This window comes from Microtus ochrogaster, unplaced genomic scaffold (genome assembly GCF_000317375.1).
Source record: "Microtus ochrogaster isolate Prairie Vole_2 unplaced genomic scaffold, MicOch1.0 UNK126, whole genome shotgun sequence".
Lineage (NCBI taxonomy): Eukaryota > Metazoa > Chordata > Mammalia > Rodentia > Cricetidae > Microtus > Microtus ochrogaster.
Window position 1 is genome coordinate 423,602 of NW_004949224.1, and position 25,235 is coordinate 448,836.

The 25,235-nt window shown below is 41.3% G+C and overlaps 1 protein-coding gene across 3 annotated transcripts in view; it reads left to right on the top strand.

Annotated features, from left to right (window-relative positions):
- Positions 1 to 69: 69 nt before the first annotated feature.
- Positions 70 to 25,235, top strand: part of Pex1 (peroxisomal biogenesis factor 1) — a 38,226-nt gene continuing 13,060 nt past the window's right edge. Inside the window, exons 1-15 of one of the 3 annotated variants that reach the window (XM_026778317.1) lie at positions 70 to 258; positions 4,193 to 4,336; positions 7,488 to 7,571; positions 8,158 to 8,272; positions 8,370 to 9,142; positions 10,489 to 10,608; positions 11,255 to 11,378; positions 11,763 to 11,860; positions 12,897 to 12,979; positions 14,004 to 14,136; positions 17,778 to 17,874; positions 19,231 to 19,401; positions 20,785 to 20,939; positions 24,590 to 24,779; positions 25,035 to 25,201. In XM_026778317.1, the coding sequence (XP_026634118.1) occupies positions 130 to 258; positions 4,193 to 4,336; positions 7,488 to 7,571; positions 8,158 to 8,272; positions 8,370 to 9,142; positions 10,489 to 10,608; positions 11,255 to 11,378; positions 11,763 to 11,860; positions 12,897 to 12,979; positions 14,004 to 14,136; positions 17,778 to 17,874; positions 19,231 to 19,401; positions 20,785 to 20,939; positions 24,590 to 24,779; positions 25,035 to 25,201 (2,583 nt within the window). In that variant the 5' untranslated portion in view covers positions 70 to 129. Of the gene's footprint in view, positions 259 to 4,192; positions 4,337 to 7,487; positions 7,572 to 8,157; positions 8,273 to 8,369; positions 9,143 to 10,488; positions 10,609 to 11,254; positions 11,379 to 11,762; positions 11,861 to 12,896; positions 12,980 to 14,003; positions 14,137 to 17,777; positions 17,875 to 19,230; positions 19,402 to 20,784; positions 20,940 to 24,589; positions 24,780 to 25,034; positions 25,202 to 25,235 lie in introns of those variants that run through there. The other 2 variants (XM_005371770.3, XM_026778318.1) reach the window with 2 other exon arrangements.

The following is a 25,235-nucleotide window of genomic DNA, read 5'->3' on the forward strand; positions in this document are numbered from 1 at the left end:
CAGTGTGCCGCCCCCTAGAGGCTCGGAGGAGGGAGGAGCCGATCGATGTTCTCGGGCTCCGCCGCCCTGGCCTTCCGGGGAAGGGGGCGGACTCTGCCTGCGGTGGGCTGGGGGAGTTGCGCCGGGACGATGTGGAGCAGCGAGCGTTTGGCGGGTGCGGGGTCTGGCGGGGCGGTCGTGACGGTGGCCTTCACGAACGCTCGGGACTGCTTCCTCCATCTGCCGCGGCGCCTCGCGGCCCAGCTGTACCTGCTGCAGGTAACGCGCTCGTGTGGGGTCGGCTGACACCTTCCCCGCCGTTCGAGCCCCGCTGCGGGCACGGCGTGAGGTGCCAGCACCACCCGCACCGCGGCTCGGATTTCCTAGTCCGCCTCTTTAGCTGGGTCAAACCAAACTGAATATGCTCGGGTTCTGCCGTGGCGTTCGGCAGCAGTTCTAACTCTAGGTTGAAAAGCTCTAGAGAGCTCTTCCATGGTTATTAGAGTGTTGTCCTGCCAGCGAGTTGCCAGTGCTGCCATAGAGGCCTCGAGTGGCAGACTTGATTTGTAGATTTAATAAGGTGACAGCTCTCCCTCCTTAGGAGGGCTTCGAACACTGCAAGGGTGTGCAGGGAAGGGAAGAGAAGGCGATGGAATTGTTCCCATCTCACACCTTCACGTGGTAACCAGGATCCAAGTGGATCTCCCCGAACTATCACTGTCTGGATGCTGTCATTATGATGTTTCAACGTTATAACCATCTGCGGAAATACAGCATCCAGGTTTTCTTAACAAAGAGTGAGTGCAGATAGGTTCTCTGGTTTGAGTGTGTTCATGGGGACGAAAATTAGAATATTTGTAATCTCTTAAAATCCTAGATGCATGATACCGGACTACTAGATCATAAAAGAAATATCCAAGAGTTTGAAATGACTTCAATTAGCCCACCTTTCTTTCCTCCTGAGCTACTTTTGTCTTGCTTTTAAAACCCACCTATGAAAACATACCAATTTCATCAGAATCATTCTTGTTGTTAATTAGTTTGTCTTCACCAAATAGACAAGTTTTTTGTTTTTTTTAAATATCTATTTATTTATTATATTATGTGTATAGCATTCCTTCCACGTGTGCCTGCAAGCCAGAAGGGGGCTTCAGATCTCATTATAGATGGCTGTAAGCCACCATGTGGTTGCTTGGAATTGAACTCAGGACCTCTGGAAGAGCAGTCAGTGCTCTTAACCACTGAGCCATCTCTCCAGCCCCAAATAGACAGTTTTTAACTGTCTGATTTGTTTTCTTTGTGGTGGAAGGAAATCAATCACACAAGTTCCAGCTTGTCTCATTACCCCTTTGTCTTTTTTTAATTTTTTTTTTTTTTTTGAGACAGAGTTTCTCTGTGTAACAGCCCTTGGCTGTCCTGGAACTCACTCTGTAGACCAGGTTGCCCTCAAACTCAGAGATCCACCTGCCTCTGCCTCCCTAGTGCTGGGATTAAAGACATGAGCCACCACCACCTGACTAGTAACTACATTTTGGCCAAATAAAATGATTGAGATGTCTTTCTTGTTTGCTCAGGTTGATTTTTTTTTCTTTTTTTCTCCCTTGGAGGGCAGGGGCCTTGTCAATGTTTTGGATATTTCAGAATTCATATTTCCTCCTGCAGTGTCACTGGTATTAAAGGTTTCCTATGAAATAAGGGGACTGAGTTGCTGAGCTTATGAAACCCCATTACAACAGTCCTTGACCTCTGCCCTTATAACCTACATAATGACTCCAAACTGGGGCTTTATTTTCCTTTATCAAATTGTGTTTAGTTGAATGATCTCTGTCAGCAAAAACAGTTGGATCATTGTTTGGAAATTGTGAGAAAATTATGCAACTAAAGGTTACACAGTGACTTTCTCCAAGACAGGGTTTCTCTGTGTCATTCTGACTGTCCTGGAGCTTGTTCTGTAGACCAGGCTAGCCCGGCCGTGAACTCAGAGATCTGCCCGCCTGCAGAGTGCACCCTGAGGACTGGCTATCGGTGACTTTCTTGTGTATACAAGTTTATTAAAGAGCATTTGAGTGTCATCTTGCCTCAGAAGGGACTCTAGTATTCTTTGCAATTGGTATTGTTAAAAGAAAGATAAAGTACTGAAATTTAGTGTAAATGAGAGTTTGATGTTCGCCTTTTTTCCCTAGACAGGGTTTCTCTGTAGCTTTGGAGCCTGTCCTGGAACTAGCTCTTGTAGACCAGGCTGGCCTCGAACTCACAAAGATCTGCCTGCCTCTGCCTCCCGAGTGCTGGTATTAAAGGCCTGTGCCACCACAGCCCGGCTGGTGTTTGCCATTTTAAGGTTTGGATTTATTTTGACTTAGAGAAATGAACTTAATAACATTAAGCTTCCTGAGATAACAAGTCTTCAGCATGCTGGCTTTTTACGAAGGAGGGGTAAGTATGTAGAAATGCTTGTGATGCAGTAGTGAAAGGGTAAAGCCTGTAAATCTTGCCCGTGATATACAAATGCATGAATCACTGACCGAAAAGCGTTAGCAGAGCACACAAAATTGTTCATAGTGTTATGTTTTTGTGAAAGGAATTTCTTTCCTTCCAAGTGGACATATTTCTCACAATTCCGAGTGTAATTACGAGTGTAATTTTTTTTCAGAGACAGAATCTCACTGTGTAAACCCAATTTGACCTTGAGTCACAACCCTTCTGCCTCAGCCTGCCTCAGCCTCCCGGTTGCTAGAGTCACAGACAGAGTCACAGACGGGCAGTGCCAGCCCTGGAAGTATACTTCTGTAGCCATGGAGGACACTGGCCTTTAATTCTCAGCCACAAGCTTACATATTACATTATTTTCATGTTTTGTTATTCTAATATATTTTTAATTTTAAGGATTTATTTTTAATTGTGTGTATATCTGTCTGTCTGTCACATGTGAGGATATTTGTGGAGGCCGGGAGAGCAAAGAGCTAGATCCACATAGGCAGAAGTACCACAATGCTCTAAACCACTGAGCCATCTCTCCAGACCGTTTAAGATGATATGTTCTCTCTAATAAAACTGACTAGAAAAAAAAAAGAAAAAAAAGATGATATGTTCTTATAGTTTTATGACCTTTATTTATTTGTTTGTTTGTTTTGCTTTTCTTTTTGAGAATGACTGTCTTATTGTGTAGTCTTGGCTGGCCTGGAGCTCACTATGCAGACTAGGCTGGCCTCGAACTCATAGAGTCAGCCTGCTTCTGCCTCCCATGTGCTGGGATTAAAGGCATGTACTAACATGCCCAGGCAGTTCTATCGACTTTAAAGGTCATTTTAAAAGTACATAATAAAACATTTCAGGAAGGAAGTACAAGAAACAGCTAACAAGTTCGAGACCAGCCTGGTCTACAGAGCGAGTTCCAGGAGAGGCTCCAAAGCCACAGAGAAACCCTGTCTCGAAAAACCAAAAAAAAAAAAAAAAAAAAAAAAAAAAAAAAAAAAAAGAAACAGCTAACAATAATTCCCTCTAGGAACACAGACCTGTCTTCACATTTTACCTTTTTTAATTTTTGTACTTTTATTTTGTGTGTTTATTACTTTTTAAATAAATTCTTTGATCAGTAAGAGATTAAATATTGCAGCTGATTTGTGTTTCATAACTCTAAATTGTGTTGTTATATATTTTTTTCTTTTATTTATTTATTTATTTATTTATTTTTGATTTTCGAGACAGGATTTCTCTGTAGCTCTTTGGTTCCTGTCCTGGAACTAGCTCTTCTAGACCAGGCTGGCCTCGAACTCACAGAGATCCTCCTGCCTCTGCCTCCCGAGTGCTGGGATTAAAGGCGTGCACCACCACCGTCCGGCTTGTTGTTATATATTTTAAAATTTTTATTTTATTATGTGTATGAGCATTTTGCCTGAATGTATGTTATTTTCTTTTTAAATTATTAATTTAAACACATACATACTGAAAATCTGTGTAAGTGATCAGCTCCCTATGGTATTTTGAACTCTGAATTGCTTAAATTAGGCCATTGAGACTATTAGACTCTCGGCGCTGAGCCCAGCATCACCACTAGTGGATGTTCCAGATGGTCATAGGTTTGTTTTTTTTCCATGATAAATGTGAATAAAGAGTAGTTGACTGTCTACAGCACTGTTCTTGGTTGCTTGTCAGAATCTGGGGAGAGTATCATAAAAACTAACCCCTTTTTCTTTCCTATTGTTTGGATAAATAGAATCAAGCTATAGAAGTAACCTGGGATCACCAGCCCACCTACCTGAGCTGGGTGGAAGGCAGACATTTCAGTGATCACAGTGAAAATGTGGCTGAAATTAGTAGACAAGTCGGTCAGAAACTTGGACTCCGCAGTGGGGATCAGGTGAGCACAGCTGGCAGCTGTGGCCTCCCTTTAATGTGGCGTCCTAACACTCAGACACAGAGGGTGTGCGGATTCACGTGCTGTGATAAGCAGGCTGGGATGCTCAGGCTAACTGTATTTTGTTCATCTTACCTTGAACGCGTCTCCTGCTTGGCTCTGTATTCTAACTGCTCATTTCCCAGTCTGCTTTTGTAAAATTATTTTCCTTTTTTGAGTTATTGGTTTTTCTTCCTGTTCTAGAACTTCATTTTTGTTTTTGTCACAATTTTATTATTTATTTTGTGTGTACATGTGTGTGGTGGGATGGGGGTTAAGGGTGGTAGGCCGGGGAGGAGGTCAAGAGGCATGCTTGCAGAGGTCAGAGTAAAGCTTGTAGGAGTCCATTCTCCCAGTGATGGGACTCAAGTGCTGAAGCATGACACCGTGTAGCTGGGAATGACCTCTGAACTTGTTGATCCTCCTGAGATTGTAAGTTTGTACCAAGATCCCTGACTTTTAACCTTTCATGATCTTACTTGGTTAAAAATATCAGTTCAACAGAGAAAAGTCTTTTCCATTTCCGTCTTGCCCCTGAATGTATGTGCTTACTGTAGACCCCAAAACATAGTGATTTGTGTCTATTTTTGATATAGCATGTTCATCAGCTTATTCTAAGAATTTTAAATATTCAATTTCAATATTCACTTAAAATTTGATTGAAAGTAAAAATTTCATTATCCCCCCTTCTCTCAACCCAACCTCAGAATGCATGTTACTCTTTGTTGACATCCAACTGCCTTTAGGATTAAAAGAAAAAGCTGACATGTATTTCCTGTAATCTTCTATACCTTCCTATGTCCAGTCTTCTCTGGATGTAAGCTGGGGTTGCTGCTGTGAGCACACATGAATAATGCCAAGGTCTTTAGATGTTCACATCCTTATGGCGTGGTATTTGCATGTCCCATCTGCATGCCATCCTGTATGATCTAAGTCAGCTCTAGAGACTTAGAATACCTAATTCAGTGTCAGCGCTGTGTAAATACTTGTCTTGTTTAGGAACACTGCCAAGAAAGAGGGTTTAATATAGATGCAGGGTTTTTTTCCCCATCATTTATCTGTATATCATGGGCAGGAACAGATAGAGCCTGGCTAGCCCCTAAGGCTCGAGTGTCTTGCTCTTCTGGAGCTGCTTTTGTACGTTCTTGAAATCCTTAGTAGCTTGGGTGTCAAAGATGGACGCACTGTGTCTGGAGGTGTCGTTACATTTAAGGTCTCAGTGAATGGGGCCAGTTTGCCCTCTGTTACCAGTTTCTCACGACACAATATGAGAGTGCTACAGACTCTGAAATCATTCATGAGCATTTTATTTATACATGCTGCTGATAATTAAAATGGTCACTCATGAGAGGCCCATACGCCTGCAGTAGGCTTTTGTGTGCCTTAAACTTGTGCTAGAATTTTACTTTGTTTAGTGGGGGGGGGGGTGGCTGAGGGTGCACATGCGTGGGGAGGTCAGGAGGTAACGTCAGCTCTGTTCCTTAATTGCTCTCTACCTTAGTGTCTTTTTAAAAATTATATGTCCAAGTGATGGTATATGCGTGTGAGTGTAAGTACCCACAGAGGCCAGAAGAAAAAGTCAGTTCCCCGGGAACTAGAGTTGCAATTGACTGTGGGCCACCTGCCGTGATTGTCTGGGAGAGCAGTACCTGCTCCTAAGTGCTGAGGTCTCTCCAGCCTTCCTGCCTTATCTGTTGAAACAGGCTCTTTCACTGCACTGAGCTTGATAATTCTAGGCTGGCCGGCCAGCAAGTCTCAAGGAGCCACCTCTCTGCCTCCTCCGTGCTGGGACTGTAGGAACCATTTCTCATGACTGCTTTTATGTGAGTGCTGTGAGTTCGAACTCAGGCCCTCAAGCGCTTTACAGACCAAGCTGTCTCCCCAACCCTTAGAATCTTACATTTGTCACCGGAATGCCCTTAGATGTCACTGGTGACCTGTGTGTCAGCCTGTCTTTGCCCAGGATGTCATAGCACACTGAGTAAGACAGCTCTGTGGACAGCATCAGCTTCCTACGGTGGATTCTGGTACCTTCGTTAGAGCTATAAATTGCCCTGATTGTTTTTCATTTTCATTGCTTCTACATGGTGTGTGTGTGCTTTTCTACACACTCTGTTTTGTAGTAGTACTACGAAGATTCCCACAGAATAGGAGCCAAGAGCTACCTTGCTAGGTAGAGTAGTAGCTGCCTCCTGGCTACAGGGGGTACCTTGCGTATTCTCAGATTCATCCCATGTGTCAAGTGCCTTTACTTGCTGAGACACCGTACCAGCCCTCCTCCTTTTTTTTCACTTAAAAATCATTTGAATGTTTGTTTTTGTATGGGTTCTTTTGTCTGCTTATATGACTGTGCACCATTTGGATGCCTGAGCCTGCAGAGGTCAAAAGAGGACATTGGAGCCCTTGGAACTGGAGTTACAGATGTTTTTGACCACCATGTGGATTTTGGGACTCAAACCTGGGTTTTTTGAGGAACAATAAGTAATCTTAGCTACTGATCCATCTATACAGCCCCCTTCAGTGTTTCTGGGTGATTTGTTTGCATGTATGTCTTTACCTGTGTGCAGGGCCATAGAGGCCAGAAGAGGGCATCAGATCTTCTTCAGATAGTTGGGAGGTACCATATGGGTGTTGGGAATTGAATCTGGGTCCTCTAGAAAAGCAACTGGTATTCTTAACCCCTGAGCCATCACTTCAGGTCCTCTTATTCCTTTTTTGGTAGATGTGACTATATTGCCAAAGATGGCCTTGAATTGAAGATTCTCCTGCCTCAGCGTCCAGAGTAGCTAGAATTACAAGCACATGGTGTCTCACCTGACTCTTACACTTCTTTCTTGGAATTATCATGATTTTTGCAAACATGTTGTGCTGGGTGTTCCTTTGTTCTGTTGTTCATTGTGAAAGTTTTTCCTAAAATATTGAGTATATCAAGGCCTATCTAAGAATCTTAAGTATTTAATATGTGTTATGTGAACTATGGGAGAGGGGAAAGACAGACAGAGAGAGACAGAGAGACATACAGAGACAACGAGACAGTATCTTACCAGAGAGAACTTATTTTCTAGCGATACAGAAAAATCTTACAATGGTAATCTTGCATTTCTGGTTTCTCCAGGTGTTTCTCAGGCCATGCTCCCATGTGGTGTCTTGCCAACAAGTTGAGGTGGAGCCACTTTCAGAGGATGACTGGGAGATACTGGTAAAGAAAACCTCTGCTACCTTCTCAGCACCAGTAGATATTCTGGGTTAGTCTGATTGTGGCAATGACTCGGTAGAAATCTAGTGTGTAATATGAGAACCACAGGTGAGACACTCGTGTAGTATTTGGGATTAATTCTAAATAAGTAGGCTTTAACTTCCTTTGACACAGAAACCAAACAACAAAATGATAGCTGAGATGTTGGATCTAACAAAAGTGTCCCATAGTGTTATGTGTTCTTTCTTTCTTTCTTTCTTTCTTTCTTTCTTTCTTTCTTTCTTTCTTTCTTTATTTATTTATTTATTTATTTTGTTTTTTGTTTTGTTTTTTCGAGACAGGGTTTCTCTGTGGTTTTGGAGCCTGTCCTGGAACTAGCTCTTGTAGACCAGGCTGGTCTTGAACTCACAGAGATCCGCCTGCCTCTGCCTCCCGAGTGCTGGGATTAAAGGCGTGCGCCACCACCGCCCGGTCATATATACTTTAAATATAACAATAAACTTTAAAACAAAATGAGTGGGGACTTCCATACCAGGTGTGGAATGGTCCAGACGCAGCCTGATTTGACCTTTTTCTCTGTTGGTCCTAGGAGCTGCATGCCATTTCTCTTGAACAGCATCTTCTAGATCAGATTCGAATAGTTTTTCCTAATGCCATTGTTCCCATCTGGGTTGACCAGCAGACTTACATATTTATCCAAATTGGTAGGTGCTATTGTAATATCTGCTGTCATCTTCCACATTAGAGTACTGAGTCCGAAGCAAAAGTCAACAAGTACTAATGGCTCTGTTTTCTGTGCAGTTGCTCTGATGCCAGCTGCCCCTTATGGAAGGCTAGAAACTAACACCGAACTCCTCATTCGGCCAAAGACACGCCAAACCAAAGAGAACCTATTTCCAAAAACAGGAGATGTACACGGACAATTTCATAGTTATGGACAGGAACAAAAAGGAATATCAAAAGAATTGCAAACCAAGCAACTTCATATGAACACGGAGGGCATCACTGTGTCCAATGAAATAGACCCAGAAGTTCCCAGTGGCTCATCGTGGAAACCACACTGGTGGACTATGCTAGAAAGCATGTTTTCTTTTGGGCCGGACAGCAAGCAAGTGGCATCCTGGGGTTCACTGGAAATGAGTGCTTTCAAAACCATGCAGTCACAGGTTATTCCTGTAGACAATGTTTTCAGAGTTTGCCAAGTTCAGCCTCCTAGTGCACATGCCACACCAGCTACCTCTGTGTTTCACAACCATTGCACCATTCATGTGTTTCCATGGGACCAAGAATATTTTGACATGGAGCCAAGCTTTACTGTGACCTATGGAAAACTAGTTAAGCTGTGCTCTCCAAAACAACAGCAAGGCAAAACAAAGCCAAGTGTCCTGTTGCCTGAAAAAGAGAAGCACCAGTCAGAGTCACCAGATCATAAACAAATCGGCTCCGGCTCCAAGCACACCGAGGAAGCTGGCGAGGCCTGTGTGTTGAAGGTAGTCTGGAATGGACTTGAGGAGTTGAAGAATGCCACAAAGTTCACCAAAAGTGTAGAGCCTCTCCACCTTGGGAAAGTCTGGGTTAGTATGAGCCTTATAATCTGGGGAGAAACTTATCACTTAATCTTCCTCAAGATTTGATTAGAATAATACATGTAAATTGCAACCAACATAATGAGAGAGTCTCTATAAGTCTGTGGAGGAGCAATATCTCCACCCCCTCCCCATTTTTTTTAACATAGCATTTTTGTTGATTATTTGAAAATTTCATGTAATGCGCCCCAATCACATTCACTTCCCAGTCCTCCCGGGTTCACCCCCAACCCATGTGACCTCCCCAAAACAGAAAAAAAAAAAAAAAGAAGAAAAGAAAAAAATATCAAGTCCAGTTTGTGTTACCCATATGCTCACTGGAGCATGGTCAAACTTCCAGTGAGCAGCCCTTAACGACAGCAGTCCTTCCCCGGCCTGCTGGAGCCAGCAGCTGTGGAGAGCGCCCCTTCAGCTTTCCTAGGAGACCCCTCTTTTTATCTTTTAGTGCTTATTAATATCTTTTGAGATAAGAATTTTGGGGGTGCTGGAGAGTTGCTTAAGACTACTGTTGCTTTTGCAGAGGACCCAGGTTTGATTCCCAGCTCCCATGTGGTGGCTCACAAGCATCTGTGACTCCAGTTCCAGGGCATCCCATACCCTCTGGTTCCATATACCAGGCTTGCATGTAAACTATAGACATACATACAGTCAGAACACACACATAAAAAAAAAATCCTGAAAGATTTGTTAAAGAACTTTCGAGATGAAATTTAAAGTGTACAATTTAATATATGTAAAAGTTGTCATTAGTGTAATGTGTGATCATTCCTATAATCTAAGTTTAGATATTTTATTAATGGGGGTGATAAATTCTGCCATTTACATTTTGGATTGAATTGTACCTTGGCAGATTGTCTGTGATTAGCTTTAACTACTCCAGATTTTCCAGTGGCTTTCAAGTTTTACACACACACACAAAGACTTGTGAAATGATTGCATACTGTTGCTACAGTCTTGATGCTTATGTCTCCCCAGAACCAATATGTCAGAGTTCTTCCCACAGGTTACAGTGTCAGGAGATGAGGTCTTCGGGAAGCCTTGAGTGTAACTGGTGTCCTTATGAGAGATGTCCTCACACACTGGGCCGTGAGGAGAGCCTCACCAGCACCAGCTCTGCTGGTTCATAAAACAGTAATGCGCCTCTGTTGTTTGTAAACGCCCAGTACATAGTATTTCCATTAAAGCAGCCGAAAGGCCAAAACAACTACCATATTACTGTGTTATGATTGTGTGATGACTTCCCCTTGGAGAAAGTACTATCAATATTTAGGCTGTGAAATACTTGAATCGGTCTTTGAACATTTATATTCTTACTATTTATTTTTAAATTGCAGATCCCAGATGACCTGAGGAAGAGGCTAAATATAGAAATACATGCAGTAGTCAGGATAACTCCACTGGAAACCACCCCGAAAATCCCAACATCTCTGAAATTACAACCCAGAGAGAATCTAGTGAGTTCAAATATATGTTGTGTCAAAATTCCTTTGTGGATGTTGTGAGGTTTCTCATTGTTCATAAATAATAATGTACTTCTGTTTTATTGTTAAAAGTCACATAACATGACATTTTAACCATTTTCCAGGGAACAGTTCTGCAGCATTAACTGTATTCATAATGATGCTTCCACTGCCATTTCCAAAGTGTTTCTCTTACCACAGACAGAACCTTTGTACCGTTAGAAAGTGACTCCCGCCCTGCAAGCAGCTGCAGTCCATGTTCTGTCTGTGAGATAGTTACTTCTTGATATTGTGGAGAAGTGGAGTTTGTCCTATGTATTGACTTATTTCAGTCACATAATGTTTTCAAGGTCCTTCCATATTGTAGCATGCATCAGAACTTCATTCTGTAATCTAGTGGATAATATTTCATCACACACACACACTCACCCTCACATCAGCTCACACTCACCTTCACATCAGCTCACACACTCACCCTCACATCAGCTCACACTCACATCAGCTCACACTCACCCTCACATCAGCTCACACTCATGGTCACATCAGATCACACATCTGCATGTAGATTTGGTAAGATTTTGCATTCTGTTAGGAAGACGTGTTAAGCCCTTGGTCACTCTTCTGTCCTTTTCTCTGGCAGCCTAAAGATGTGAGTGAAAACGATGTCAAAGCTGTGTTCTCGTCATGGCTACAGCAGTCAGCTACCACCATGCTCCCTTTGATAGTATCAAAGGAAGAATGTATTAAGCTGAGAATTAAAAATGGTGCGTAAAAGTGTTATTTTTTTTCCTATTGAAATGACTATAACACCTAAGTTTTTCGTTTTGTTTTGGTTTTTCAAGACAGGGTTTCTCTATGTAGTCATGGTTGTCCTGGAACTTACTATGTAGACCAGGCAGGCCTCGAACTCACAGAGATCCGCCTGCCACTGCTTCCCAAGTGCTGGGATTAAAGGCATGTGCCGCCGCACGTGGCTAGCTAGAAAAATGTTTTGTTTTTTCAACTTATGTCACATGTGAACAGTGAAGCATAACAGTATTATATGTGTTAAAGAATGTCTTTAATTTAAATATGCTCCATATTTCAAATCAAATTATTTCCTCTCAGTTTCAGTTCTAACTCTCCATTTATTCCTTTCTTCTTAATAGGGTTGAAAGAGTTCAATCTGAGTGTAGTTCATGCTCAGGAAAAAGGAGAGGCTGTGTTTGTGTTGAGTGCCGTTCTGCTGCAGAAGATCTCAATACAAGTAATGACATCCTGTTGATATGTAATAAAGCAATGTTGTTTCTGTGACTAATAAAGTATGAGCTTCTGTCCGGAAGCGTACATCCAGAACTGCTTTAGAAACCACATGAGAAGAATAAGGAATAACTTGATTTTAAATATTTTACTCTATAAATTATTGATTTATCCTAAATGTAAGCATCAGTTAAACACACTTAAGTTTCAGAATTACTGTTGATTGTGTAAACTGGTAAACAGATCATGGTTCTGCGTATTAAACAAAGATTTAGTTTTAGAGGATTGATTTTAAAAGTTCTTATTTTGGGGCCAGTGAGATGGCTCAATGGGTGTTTGCATACAAGCCTGGTGACCTGAGTTCAGTCCCAGGGAACCATGTGTTTACCGTTTGGTGGAGGAGAGAGGCCACACCTCTGAAGTTGCCCTCTGACACCGGAGCCACCTCCTCTTTGTAATGCGCACATACACACCACAGTTGTCTTCTGACCTCTACGTGTGTACATGAGCCACCTCCTTGTTGAGGTGTGCACACAAATGATAATTTACATTTTTGTAAATTAATACTTTAACCTACTGCTTATGTTATTTTGACAGTTGTTAACATTCTATGCTTCACAGACGTCGCCCCACGTTTCTTGCAGCGGTGCCTTAGTTCTTGTGTTTTCAGAGTATTGTGTTCTACTTCTGTTTGCTGCTGTGACTGAAACTGGGCGAGCTGTTCAGAATTTCAGTGGTGTGGAACTAGCCCCAGTTAATCTTTGAAATGTGAATGTAAGAATTGTGGAGATATTAATTATGACACAAATGAAAGAACACACATGTGTGAAGTGTCACCAGACAGCTTCTGTCTCTCCGCTGCTGTCTGTAATGTCTGTGCTCCATACGGAGCACCTCGTCAGAGGTTGTCAGGCTGTATTTTTGGGCACAGCACCTACTTTCTCTGATGGAACAGAGTCGGTGATTTCTTTTCTCTGGGACTCAGGAAACAAGCAAAAGGCATAACTTTGAAGTGTAAAACTGACTTTTCCTTGCTGCTGTAGGTCCTTCTAGAGCCTATGATAAGAGAAGAAAACAGTGAGGAAATTGACTTTCTTCTTCCCTTTTTAAAGCTGAACTCTCTGGGGTAAGAGGTTACGGCCGAATCAGTATGTTTACAGACTGCTTTGGATTCTCCCTCTGGCAGGCTTCTGTGTGCACATGTTACAGCGACCAGGAATGCCAGTGAAAAATCTTTCTAATACATTAGGAGATAATTTTCAAGGATTATATCTGTCCTCATACATGGGTTAAAAATGTACCTTGTTTAGGTAGCTAGTTTTATTAGAGGTTCTGCTTTGAGAATTGACTCTTGAGAAAAAAAAAAGTTAACCAAATACCACCTATCTGACCATTGTACTTGACCAAAACAGTAGTTATCAAAACAAATAAAAGTATTTTAATAGCTAAATCTAAAGTATTGAGTGGTGAGAAATATTTCAAATTAAGTTATTCCTTCACTTTTCGTTGTAATAATTAGGATTTTTGTATATTTTCTCATCTTTTCAGAAGATCAAATCTGAAAAAGATTGGTTTCTTTATTTATATGCTCCGACTAACAGCCTTAGACGTATTAGCTTACACGAGATGTGAAAAAATGAAACCTTAAAGAGGATTGGGTGCAACAGTATGCATTACTATGAAGTAAAATCTCTTTGGATTCCACTTCCTGGTGTTTTTGCTCTACTTTTGTTTTTATGAATAAAATCATGGTAGAAATCAAGAAATAGTGTGGGTTCAATGTTTGCATGTGACACGTGAAGGCAGAGGTTTCAGAGGAGCCAGAGCTTTGACTGTCCCGATAAGCCCTTCTGCAGCGCCTGTTCATGGTAATATTAGTGACCAGACTAAAGGTTATTTGGGAATGGGGAGTGCTTAGGTGAGTTAGGAGAGCCAATAAATGACCTTTAGAACAAAGCTGTGGTTACTGCACACGCTGCAGACATTAGACTAATGTTTAAAAGCTACACATCAGATACAGCATTAGCCCTTCTAAGACTTTATGCCCTTAGTATGGCTAACTTGCCCAGGAAGGAAAGCTTCAGCCTTTTCTAGCTAAGGCTCTACCTTGCTGTGGGCTTTTGTCACTTGGGAACTTTTGTGTTTTGCAGTGGAATGAACTCCTTAGGTATATCCGCCATGGAGCACATCACCCACAGCCTCTTGGGACGCCCTTTGTCTCGACAGCTGATCTCCCTCGTCGCAGGACTTAGGAACGGTGCTGTCCTGATCACTGGAGGAAAGGTACTTGGCTCAGATGTGCTCCTTTTCACAAACTAGAAGTATTTTTTACTCTTACCTCTTTGGATTTTGCTTATGTATTTTGAAGAACTTTTAATACATGAAAGGGTGGGTACCTTGTTAGGTATTAGGGATGTCGTCCTGCGTTCACGTACCCCCTGCACCCTCTTCTGTGTCGATCGATAACATTCTGTGGCTTGGTGTGTAGGTTTTTGATGAGGCTGTTGAAAGTATTGGTATTTTTTGATGAAATATCATTGGGCTGTGGTGATGTGTGCTTCCTACCATTCCGTTTGATTTTTTTATCTGTGTTTCTGGGACACATTGGTCTGCAGCGTTTGTCTGGTTTTACTGTCGGTGTATTCAGGCTCATGATGAGCTGTCGGGTGTTTCCCTCCTTTTTGTGAGGAAAATGTAAAGTTGGCTTTCATTCCTTCTTTAAATGCTTGGTAAGATCTGCAGCAAACCCATCCCAGCCTGGAAAGTCTTTACTGCAAAACTTCTAAATGACAAATACCATATTCTTAATGAGTACAGAACTGCTTAGGTGGTCTGCAGCACCTTGATTGACAAGCAGCTGGTGGTTTTTGGAGATCTGATTCAGTTCTTTTTTGATGTCCAGTTTGTGAGCATTAAGTTATTTGCTCTTCTTCCCCTTAGGTTCTAGGTTTCTACAGGCTCTGGTGTGCTGCCCTGTTTCCTGCCATGGGTCATGTTGAGATCCCTGACCTCTTAAAGAGGCTTATTGTCTTCTTCTTTGCCAGTGCTGTGGTTACTGTCTACAGACTGTGCTTTGGAGAGATGTTTCATTGGAAAAAGTATTTACTGCTTTTGTAGAGGGCTGGAGTTGGGCACCCATGCTGGGTGGCTCACAATCACCTGTGACTCCAGCACCCTCTTTTCATCTCCACAGGCTCCTGCACTCGTGTACACTACACTACACACACACACACACACACACACACACACACACACACACACTTAAAAAAATCAGTCTTACACATAATCTTAAAAAAAACAACCTAAATCCCACAGTGTTGTGTGTTTTGTTTATTTGTTTTTAAGTTTTTTGAGACAGTATTTCTCTCTGTATCTTTGACTGTCCTGGAACTCACTCTGTAGACTCTGCTGGCCTCGAACTCACAGAGATCCGCTTACCTCTCCCTCCTGGGATTAACGGCATGTGCCACCACACCCAGACCACATTGCTTTTATAATTATAGAATTTTGAAGTTAAGAGACTTTCCCTTCACTACATTTTAATAAGTGTCTCCTATTACTAGTCCAGTTTCTTTCTCCTATCTTACTTAAACATAGGAACCATTCTTTGTCATTTTATGAAGACTTTTGTTTATTTTATGTATGTGAGTGCTCTATCTCCATGTATGCATGCATGCCAGAAGAGGGCATTAGAGCCCACTGTAGATGGTTGTGAGTCATCTTGGGGATGCTGGAAATTGAACTCGGGACTTCGGGAAGAGCAGCTCTTAAGCACTGAACCATCTCTCCAGCCCGTCTTTGTCATTTTTAAATGCCAACATCACCATGGTAGAATATTTATTTTTAAAAAGTTTTATCCCGCCATCTCTGAAAGCAGTCTTTTGAAGTTCTTCCTAGAATAGGACAGTCAGTAAGAGGTCCTGGGTTTATGTGTCATCTTGTAATGTACTTATTGTTTAAGTTTTTATTTATTTATTTATTATTTGTTTTTTTTTTAAGGCAGGATTTCTCTGTATAAAAGTCCTAGCTGTCCTGGAACTACCTCTTGTCAACCAGGTTGGCCTTGCACTCACAGAGATCTGCCTGCCTCTGCCTCCCGAGTGCTGATATTAAAGATGTGCACCACCACCACCACCACCCAGCTAAATTTTGAATTTTAAATTTCGTTTCTCATCTGTGTACATTGGGTCAGCCTCCCTTAAGGGAGAGGAGGCATGCATGAGAAGTGCTGTACGCATGTGAGTTACTCTGGACTGGGTGAGTGGTGGTACACACCACTCATGTTGAAGTGTGGGCCATGCAGTGGGGGCGCACACCTTTCATGCCAGCACTCAGGAGACAGTCTGAGGACAGCCTGGGCTACAGAGTGAGTTCTGAGACAAACAAAGCTACATGGAAACCTGTTTCAAAAAACCAAAACATTTAAATGTGGTTTAATTCTATGAAAGATGATGATGATAGTACATATTTGTTGAGTACCTCCAAATTTTAGATTTTTTACATCAAATTTTGCTGGTTTTTGCTAGTAATCAGAACAAAGTACTTGAATTGATACAACATTGTTGGACTTCAGAGCAACAACAGCAAGAAGTGATAACAGACTGGAAGAAGAAACCGGTAGTAGCAGAACTATAAAAGCTCTCAGGTTGGGCTGTGCTCGAGAACACTGTAGACATTTGCTCCCCTCTGATGTCGTGATTCTGCCTCTCCCGAGACATACGCACAGGTCACTAAACATTCGACTTGATGGTGACACATAGGGAGGACCGTAAATATAAAGCTTAAAGAAGTAACTTTTGTTTGCGTTTTTGTTTTTTGTTTGTTAATTTTTTATTTTTTCAAGGCAGGGTTTCTCTGTGCGGCCCTGGCTGTCCTGAAATTTGCTCTGTGGACCAGGCTGGCTTCGAACTCCCACAGATCCACTGCCTCTGCCTCCGCAGTGCTGAGACTAAAGATATGGGTGAGAAGTAACTTGTTTAACAGCTTAAGTAAAATTATAAAACTTGATTAACATTTTAGTTCTGTTTTTATAAGTTTGTGAAAACACAGAGTGCTGAGAAGACAGAAGGGCATTAAGACAATCACGTTACGGTGGAGCGATTGCCCCTGCTCTTTTCGCCTTTCTTTACTGAGCATAATCTGTATAATTTCTGTTTTATTTTTACATATTATAAGACAAAAGCTTGTATTTGAACATAAAATGCTCATTGACTGTAAGCCAGTGTCGAGTTCTTTGTTCTTGTATCAAAGTATCCAATCCTGGCGGCTGACTTGTCTCTCAAGGACTGTGCTGTATCCAGTAATCTCAGCCACTCCAAAATCTGGGGCAGGAGGCTCTTATATTCAAGGCTCTATTGGCCAACATAATAGGACCTCATCTTGTAAAACGTGCCCATCACAGGCACAAAGTGTCTGAAGGTTCTTCTCCATGTTAATTGGTAGTCACAGTAATGGCTGTAAATCTATTAAAATTACATAGTACAAGATATTTGTTAGTATCTACTAATATAATAGTATCTATATATCTACTTTTCTCATTGAAATATACTACTAATATAATAGTATCTATATATTTACTTTTCTCATTGAAATCATAGTGATTAAATGAAAATATCTATTTCAAATTTATTTCATTTATGTATTAGTCATATCCTGTAACAATAAAGTATTATTTTCAATTGGATTTAATTAAATGTTAGCAGTTATATTAACCAGCAAGTGTAGAAATGGGTGTGTTTCTGTCTCTGCACATTAACAGAGTAAAAGAAGAGCCAGATTTCAGTAGCACAGATCAATCGCACACTGCAGTTGGGATGGTGTTTACTTTCCAGTAGACGAGGCTGAATCTTGGTGACTATTGCAATAACAGGAGCTACTTCTGTAATTAAATTTACTGAGAGTCTGATGAAGCAATTGTTTTCCAGGGGAGTGGAAAATCAACACTAGCCAAAGCGATCTGTAAGGAAGCCTGCGACGTACTGGACGCCCATGTGGAGATAGTTGACTGCAAAGCGTTACGAGGTAGGAGTGAGCATTCAACATCATCCCCTTTCTGTAGACAGGAATGTATTATTAATGCTATTAGTAGAAATAGTTATGTACTTTTAAACTCATATTTGTGTCATTTGGTTATTGAAAATCCTTAGAAACTTGGAAGCTGGGCATGGTGGTGCACACCTTTAACCCTAGCACCCAGGAGGCAGAGGCAGGCAGATCTCTATGAGTTTGAGACCAGCCTGGTCTACAGAGGCAGTTCCAAGACAGCCAGGACTACACAGAGAAACCCTATTTTGGAAAACCAAGAAATCCTTAGAAATTTGAAGTCTTCAGCTTTCTGATGTTTGTGATAAAATCCCTAAAACTCTATTTGACAATTTGATGGAAAGGATTTTTTTAAAAGTGAAAAGCATTATAGACTGTTCTTGGAAATACCAACAAATGTCACTCCTGGTGTTTAGAGTATACTTTATTCAATCTGTATTTGCTCTTGGTCTTTAATTGCTATGGAAAACTGGTGTGGTTCATGCCTGGGAGGGTAAGTAGGTGGCTTCGGGTGACAGTGAGAAGAATTACCATTGATCTTGTACCACTTGTGTGTTTTTTAAACATTTCTGACGTTTACATTATTAACTGTTCAGTTAGAACAAGAGGTTAGAGCAGTTTCTCTTTAAACGATTAGCTTCCTTCTGGGTTTCCACTAACACCTGGCTCCCAGCTCATCTTTGTAGCTCTTGTTTTTACCATGCATAATAAGAAAATAAGAAATCCCATTGTATAGACATAGGAAATTCTCAGAAGATAAATAAAAATAAGTATTGTAAAGCAAGATAAAGATAGCTTTGAAAACTCAATTCTTCACTTGCTATAAAGAAAGTTTTAATCCTGGTTGAAGCCCCATGAATAAAAAGTAACTTAGAGCTAACTATCAGGGAACCTTTGCATTTGCTTATAGACCTATAAACTTTCTGTCTTCTGGAAATTAAAACTGTGTACCACACCTTTAACAAACCTGGAGCCAAATGTGTCCTTCAATTCTAGCACTTTCGGGGTTTCCAGGCAACTGCTAGGGTTTGACTCAGATCTTGACTTCTACTCTGGTTTATGTTTTTCTACATCCTATGTATTCCACAATTGTAAGCCACCTGAAACTCTGGAGTGAGACTGAGCAAGTGTATTTCTTTCCTTTGTGGCACAGTTTGGCACTTTGAGCCCTTGGAGACTCAGGAGTTGAATGTGCTGATAATTAACAAGTTTTTGATTGGTATATTAATAAAACGTGGATTTAATTTTTATAGATAATTGAGTTCTTCTATTACTTTCAAGAGGAACATGAACTTTTGATCCCTGAAATAACACTGATACATCTTCTGTGTGTAGGAAAAAGGCTTGAAAGCATACAGAAAGTCCTGGAGGTGGCTTTCTCAGAGGCGGCCTGGAGGCAGCCATCTGTCGTTCTGCTGGACGACCTAGACGTCATTGCTGGACTGCCCAGTGTCCCAGAACAGGAGCACAGCCCCGAAGCAGTGCAGAACCAGCGTCTCGCACACGGTAATGCGTCTCCTACTGATTTGGGAGCTTTTTCTCTCGTCAGTCGACATTTTTCGTTTTAATGGTAAATCTATTTTCTTACATTTTTAATTAGTGTTATTTATGTAGTACTCATGCATTTGTTGGGGTGGCCCGTGTGCCTGAGTATTACATGTAAAGGTCAGAGGACAGTTTTTAGGAGTCTCTTCTCTCCTTCCTCCATGTGCATCCTGGAGACTGAAGTAAGGTTGTCAGGAGTGGTGGCACATGACTACCTGCTAAGCCATGTCACTGGCCGTAAATCTGCCATTCTGAGGAAAAAAGGTATATGCTCACTGTGTGTTTCTTTGGCTGCCTGGTAGTGTTCTCCAGTTCTGTTAGGAAATGGCAGAGCGAGAGTAGTGAAAATCCTGTGACTTCATGGCTGGCTGTCTCCACCCCACTTCACTTGCTGGAAGGCGTTCAGTTGCAGACTCACTTGAATTAGCAGATACACGTTGAACACTTACTTTATTCACCATTCTCAAAGTCAAGGGGAGGAAAGGAAGCAATTTCAGTGCAGAATGGTGGATGCTGTATAGAGGGCCGTTTCTGGAAGAGGGCTTCCGTAGGGGAACAGTGGGGATCTCCTGGTTCCTCAGTCCACCACTGAGTGTAGCTTAGAGTGTGACAGCGTTGCCTCAAGGTTCTGAAGAGCTGAAGCAAACACAAGATATAAATAAGAGTGTCTTGCATTAGCTTAACTGGTGTTTATCCCAAAGTTGGAGTTCTGTATCTCCTGTAGAACCTCCTATTGGCAAACTCCTAGACACCGCTCTGTTGTTAGTCTCTATACAGGAAGGCTGTGGATCTCTGGATCAGGACTCAGAGGTGTTTATGTTACTAATGCTTGTTTCAGTTCTCAGCTCCTCAAACTTAGCCAAGCCTTGAATAGAAAGAAATCCAGGAAATCCTAGAAGCATCATGCCTATTGTAAGTAACCAGGATTGGTTACTAGTATGGACACTAATCACCCTTCTAGAATATTCACTGAGATGCCTATTTTGGTTAATTTGCTTTGTAAGATGGAGGCATACAGAGCCTCAGTAGACATGTCCTGAGTTTACAGAACCTCCTATACTTCCATTTGATACAACAGATCACTGCATGGATAGAATAAAGTTTTTATTTTTGGTTATGAGCCTAGCCTTTAACACCTAAGCGGTCTCTCCAGGAGCTAGTTCTAGGACAGGTCCCAAACCTGCAGAGAAACCCTGTCTCGAAAAATCAAAAAATAAATGAAGTTTGTAAAAGCCATGAAGGAGGTGTTCGGTCTTAACCTTAGGTTATTAGTATTTTAATCAGTATACAGCTTTAAATGTTCACATTTTCCCCTTTGCTTTATGCCGTATTACTTCAATCTAGCTTTGAACGATATTATCAAAGAGTTTGTTTCTATGGGAAGTTTGGTTGCGCTCATCGCCACGAGCCAGTTCCAGCACGCCCTCCATTCCTCACTTGTTTCTACTCAAGGAGTGCACACATTTCAGTGTATCCAGCGCATCCAGCCTCCTAATCAGGTAACCTGAGACCTGGAAATGGTTTTGAGCTCTGTTCTTTTTTTTTTTTTTTTTGATCTATTTTTATTTTATGTACATTGGTGTCTTGACTACATGTGTGTCTGCATGAGGGTAGCAGACAGTTACAGACAGTTGTGAACTGCCATGTGGGCGTTGGGAATTGAACCTGGGTCCTCTGAAAGAGAAGCCAGTGCTCTTAACCACTGAGCCATCTCTCCAGCCCTTGAGCTATGTTATTTTCTTCAAGGTTGCTTTTATTTTAGAAGTTACTGCTTCTAGGACAGTGTGTAGATATTTAAGTAACATGTGCAGTTTTGAGCACAGATTAGAATTTATACTCATTGGAGATGCTAGGGACTTGCTAAGGAAATGGCTTTCTTGAAGTCAGTATTTCTTCTGAATGAGGGTGAAATGACATGTAGGCATCTTTTAATTTGATAAACCATCTCTACCCCCTTTGGATCCTTAAGCTTACAGGCAGGTAGTGACCATATAAAGAAGGACGTGTGCTCAGGATGGAGACACTTAGGAATCTTATTTAAGATTCTCACACAGTGTCTGTCTTAAGTGCTTAGACTCTTTGCCATTTCACTGTTATTCTGTGTCACAGAGGGCTGAGCCCAGTGGTAAAGAGCTTGCCCAGCATGTGCAAGAGCCCTGGGTTCAGTACTTAACACCAAAAAACAAAAAGAAAGGATAGTGCTATTGGTGTCTTAGTTAGTGTTATCATTGCTGTGAGGAAACACTGTGACCAAAAAGCAACTTGGGGAGGAAAGGGTTTTTTCACTCACAGTTCTTATGACAGCTCATCTTCAAAAGCAGTGAGGGCAGGAACTCAAGCAGGGCACGAACCTGGAGGAAGAGCTGATGCGGAGAACATGGAGGAGGATGCTCCTGCTTTTGTATAGAACCCAGGACTACCAGCCCAGCGCCAGCACCATTCACTGTGGGCTGGACTCTCCCTCATCGATTGCTGGTTAAGGATATGCCCAGCAGACTTCCTACAGCTAGGGAGCATTTTCTTAACCCAGGCTCCTTTTTTTGTAAGTGTTCTAGTATTTTATTTTGAATGTGTCATCATTTTAAACAGATACTTCAAAATCATTTTTAATAAGATGTTATCCACCTTAATAGACATCTCTTTTTTACTGTTTTTATTGAGCTATATGTTTTCTCCCCTCCCTTTCCTTCCTATCCCCTCTCCTTCTGCCCTCTCCCATGATACCCACACTCCCAGTTTACTCAGAAGATCTTGTCTTTTTCTACTTCCCATATAGATTAGATCCATTTATGTCTCTCTTAGGTTCCTCTTTGTTGTGTAAGTTCTCTGGGATTGTAAACTGGTTTTTCGAGGCTCCTTATCTGACTCTAGCTTGTGTCAATTGGACATAAAACTATCCTGCACATTGGTTTTTGAATATGTTTTTAGAAATGTTATAGAGTTTCTAACCCATTTCTTTTTTGTTTTCTTTTTCATTATTTTATTTTATTGATATTTATTGAGCTCTACATTTTTCTCTGCTCCTCTCCCTTTCCCCTCCCTGCTTCAACCCTCCCCCAAGGTCTCCATGCTCCCAGTTTACTCAGGAGATCTTGTCTTTTTCTACTTTCTACTTCCCTTGTAGATTAGATCTATGTATGTCTCTCTTTGTGTTCTCATTGTTGTCTAAGTTCTCTGGGATTGTGGTTTGTAGGCAGGCTGTCTTTGCTTTATGTTTAAAAACCACCTGTAAGTGAGAACATGTGATAATAAATAATCACTCACTCAAAATAATGTTTTCTAGCTCCATCCATTCTCCTGCAAAATTCAAGATGTTGTTATTTTTTTTCTGCTGTGTAGTACTCCATTGTGTAAATGTACCACATTTTTCTTATCCATTCTTCGGTCAAGGGGCATTTAGGTTGTTTCCAGGTTCTGTCTATGTCAAACAAAGCTGCTATGAACATAGTTGAGCACATGCCCTTGTGGCATAATTGAACATCCTTTGGATATATACCCAAAAGTGGTTTTACTGGGTCTTGAGGAAGGTTGTTTCCTAATTTTCTGAGAAATCGCCACACTGACATCCAAAGGGGCTGTACCAGCTTGCATTCCCACCAGCAATGCAGAAGTGTTCCCCTTTCCCCACACCCTCTCCAGCATAAGTTGTCATCAGTGTTTTTGATCCTGGCCATTCTTACAGGTGTAAGATGTAAGGTAAAATCTCAGAGTTGTTTTGATTTTTATTTCTCTGATGACTAAGGATGTTGAACATTTCCTTAAGTGTCTTTCAGCCATTTTAGATTCCTCTGTTGAGAGTTCTCTGTTTAGGTCTGTACTCCATTTTTTTTTAAAAAATTGGATTATGTGATCTTTTGGTGTCCAATTTCTTGAGTTCTTTGTATATTTTGGAGATCAGACCTTTGTCTGATGTGGGGTTAGTGAAGATCTGCTGTTTTGTCTTCCTGACCGTGTCCTTTGCTTTGCAGAAGCTTTTCAGTTTCAGGAGGTCCCATTTATTAATTGTTCCTCTCAGTGTCTGTGCTGCTGGGGTTATATTTAGAAAGTGGTCTCCTGTGCCAATGCGTTCAAGTGTACTTCCCACTTTATCTTCTATGAGGTTCAGTGTGGTTGGCTTTATGTTGAGGTCTTTGATCTATTTGGACTTGAGTTTTGTGCATGGTGATAGATATGTGTCTATTTTCATTTTTCTACATGTTGATATCCAGTTATGCCAGCACCACTTGTTAAATATTTTTTTCTTTTTTTCCTTTTGATATTTTTTGCTTCTTTATCAAAGATCAGGTGTTCAAAGACGTGTGGATTGATATCCGGGTCTTCTATTCGGTTCCATTGGTCCTCCTGTCTGTTCTTATGCCAGTACCAGGCTGTTTTCAGTACTGTAGCTCTGTAGTAGAGTTTGAAGTCAGGGATTGTGATGCTTCCAGAAGTTCTTTTATTGCACAGGATTGTTTTGGCTATCCTGGGTTTTTTGCTTTTTCATATGAAGTTGAGTACTATTCTTTTGAGGTCTTTGAAGAATTCTGCTGGGATTTTGATGGGCCTAAAACATTTCTAAAATGTTACAGCAAAATCCAAACCAAAAAAAAAAACCTCCTAAGAAATAGATGTTAGCTAAAATACTCCTTATTGGAGAAAGAAATGGCAGTCTTGTATTGGTTTTGTTTTTAGTTAATTTACTAAAGAAATGCTTGAAGTATAATTTTAGACCAGACACAGAAATATAACCCTCTGATAGGATTATGGCAGAAGCAAAAAGTTTATTTATGATTTTGAAAGAAAGGCCTGGACCCAACCCTGGTATCTAATTCACTGTTGGCTTCAGCAATTAAAGAACTGTCTATCACGACTGTGGGTGTGAGAGCACCTCCTCACGTTGTGTGAAGGCAGCCAAGAACTGTATATGCTGAGTGGACAGAGCTACCTGCCAGGGTGCCCGTGGTACAACAGAAGACTGGACCGTGTTGTGTGGGGGTTAGAAGTCTGTGCCATCTCAGTTTGTGTAAATGCGCTCTGTGATGTTTTGATAATGATGAAGCTACCTGGTGAGGCATTTCTCTGATCATATTCCCATTGCTAAGTGACATAAAACTAGTGAACTGTACCACTGAAAAATTAATAATCTGAATTTTCTGGTTTTTTTCTTAAGGAACAAAGATGTGAGATTCTGCATAATGTCATGAAAAATAAACTGGGATTCAATATAAACAAGTCTCCTGACCTTAACCTGCAGCACATAGCTAAAGAAACTGAAGGGTTTGTGGCTAGAGATTTCACTGTTCTCGTGGACCGAGCCATACACTCCCATCTCTCCCGTCAGCATGTCTCCACCAGGGAAGGTATCTTACGTCAATCCCCGAGCTTCCTTCTGTTGTGGAAATTCTGCTTCATATAGTATTTAAGTAGAAGTCTGGCATTTCCAGCCAGTATCACAGAACATTTTAAAAATGAATTGGGCTTGGAGGTGCATGTCTTTAATCTATCCTGTAGGAGCAGAGGCAGGCTGATATCTGTGAGTTTGAGGCTAGCTAGGGCTGCCTAGTGAGATATTAACTAAAAAAATTTTTTAAAAGCTTTTGTTTATTTTTAAACAGAATTGACTTTAACAACATCAGACTTCCAAAAGGCTCTCCATGGATTTCTTCCTGTTTCTCTGAGAAATGTCAACCTGCATAAACCTAGAGACCTGGGCTGGGACAAGGTTGGTGGATTACACGAAGTTCGACAGATACTCGTGGATACTATCCAGTTACCAGCCAAGGTAAGGCAAAACACATACACACACACACACACAC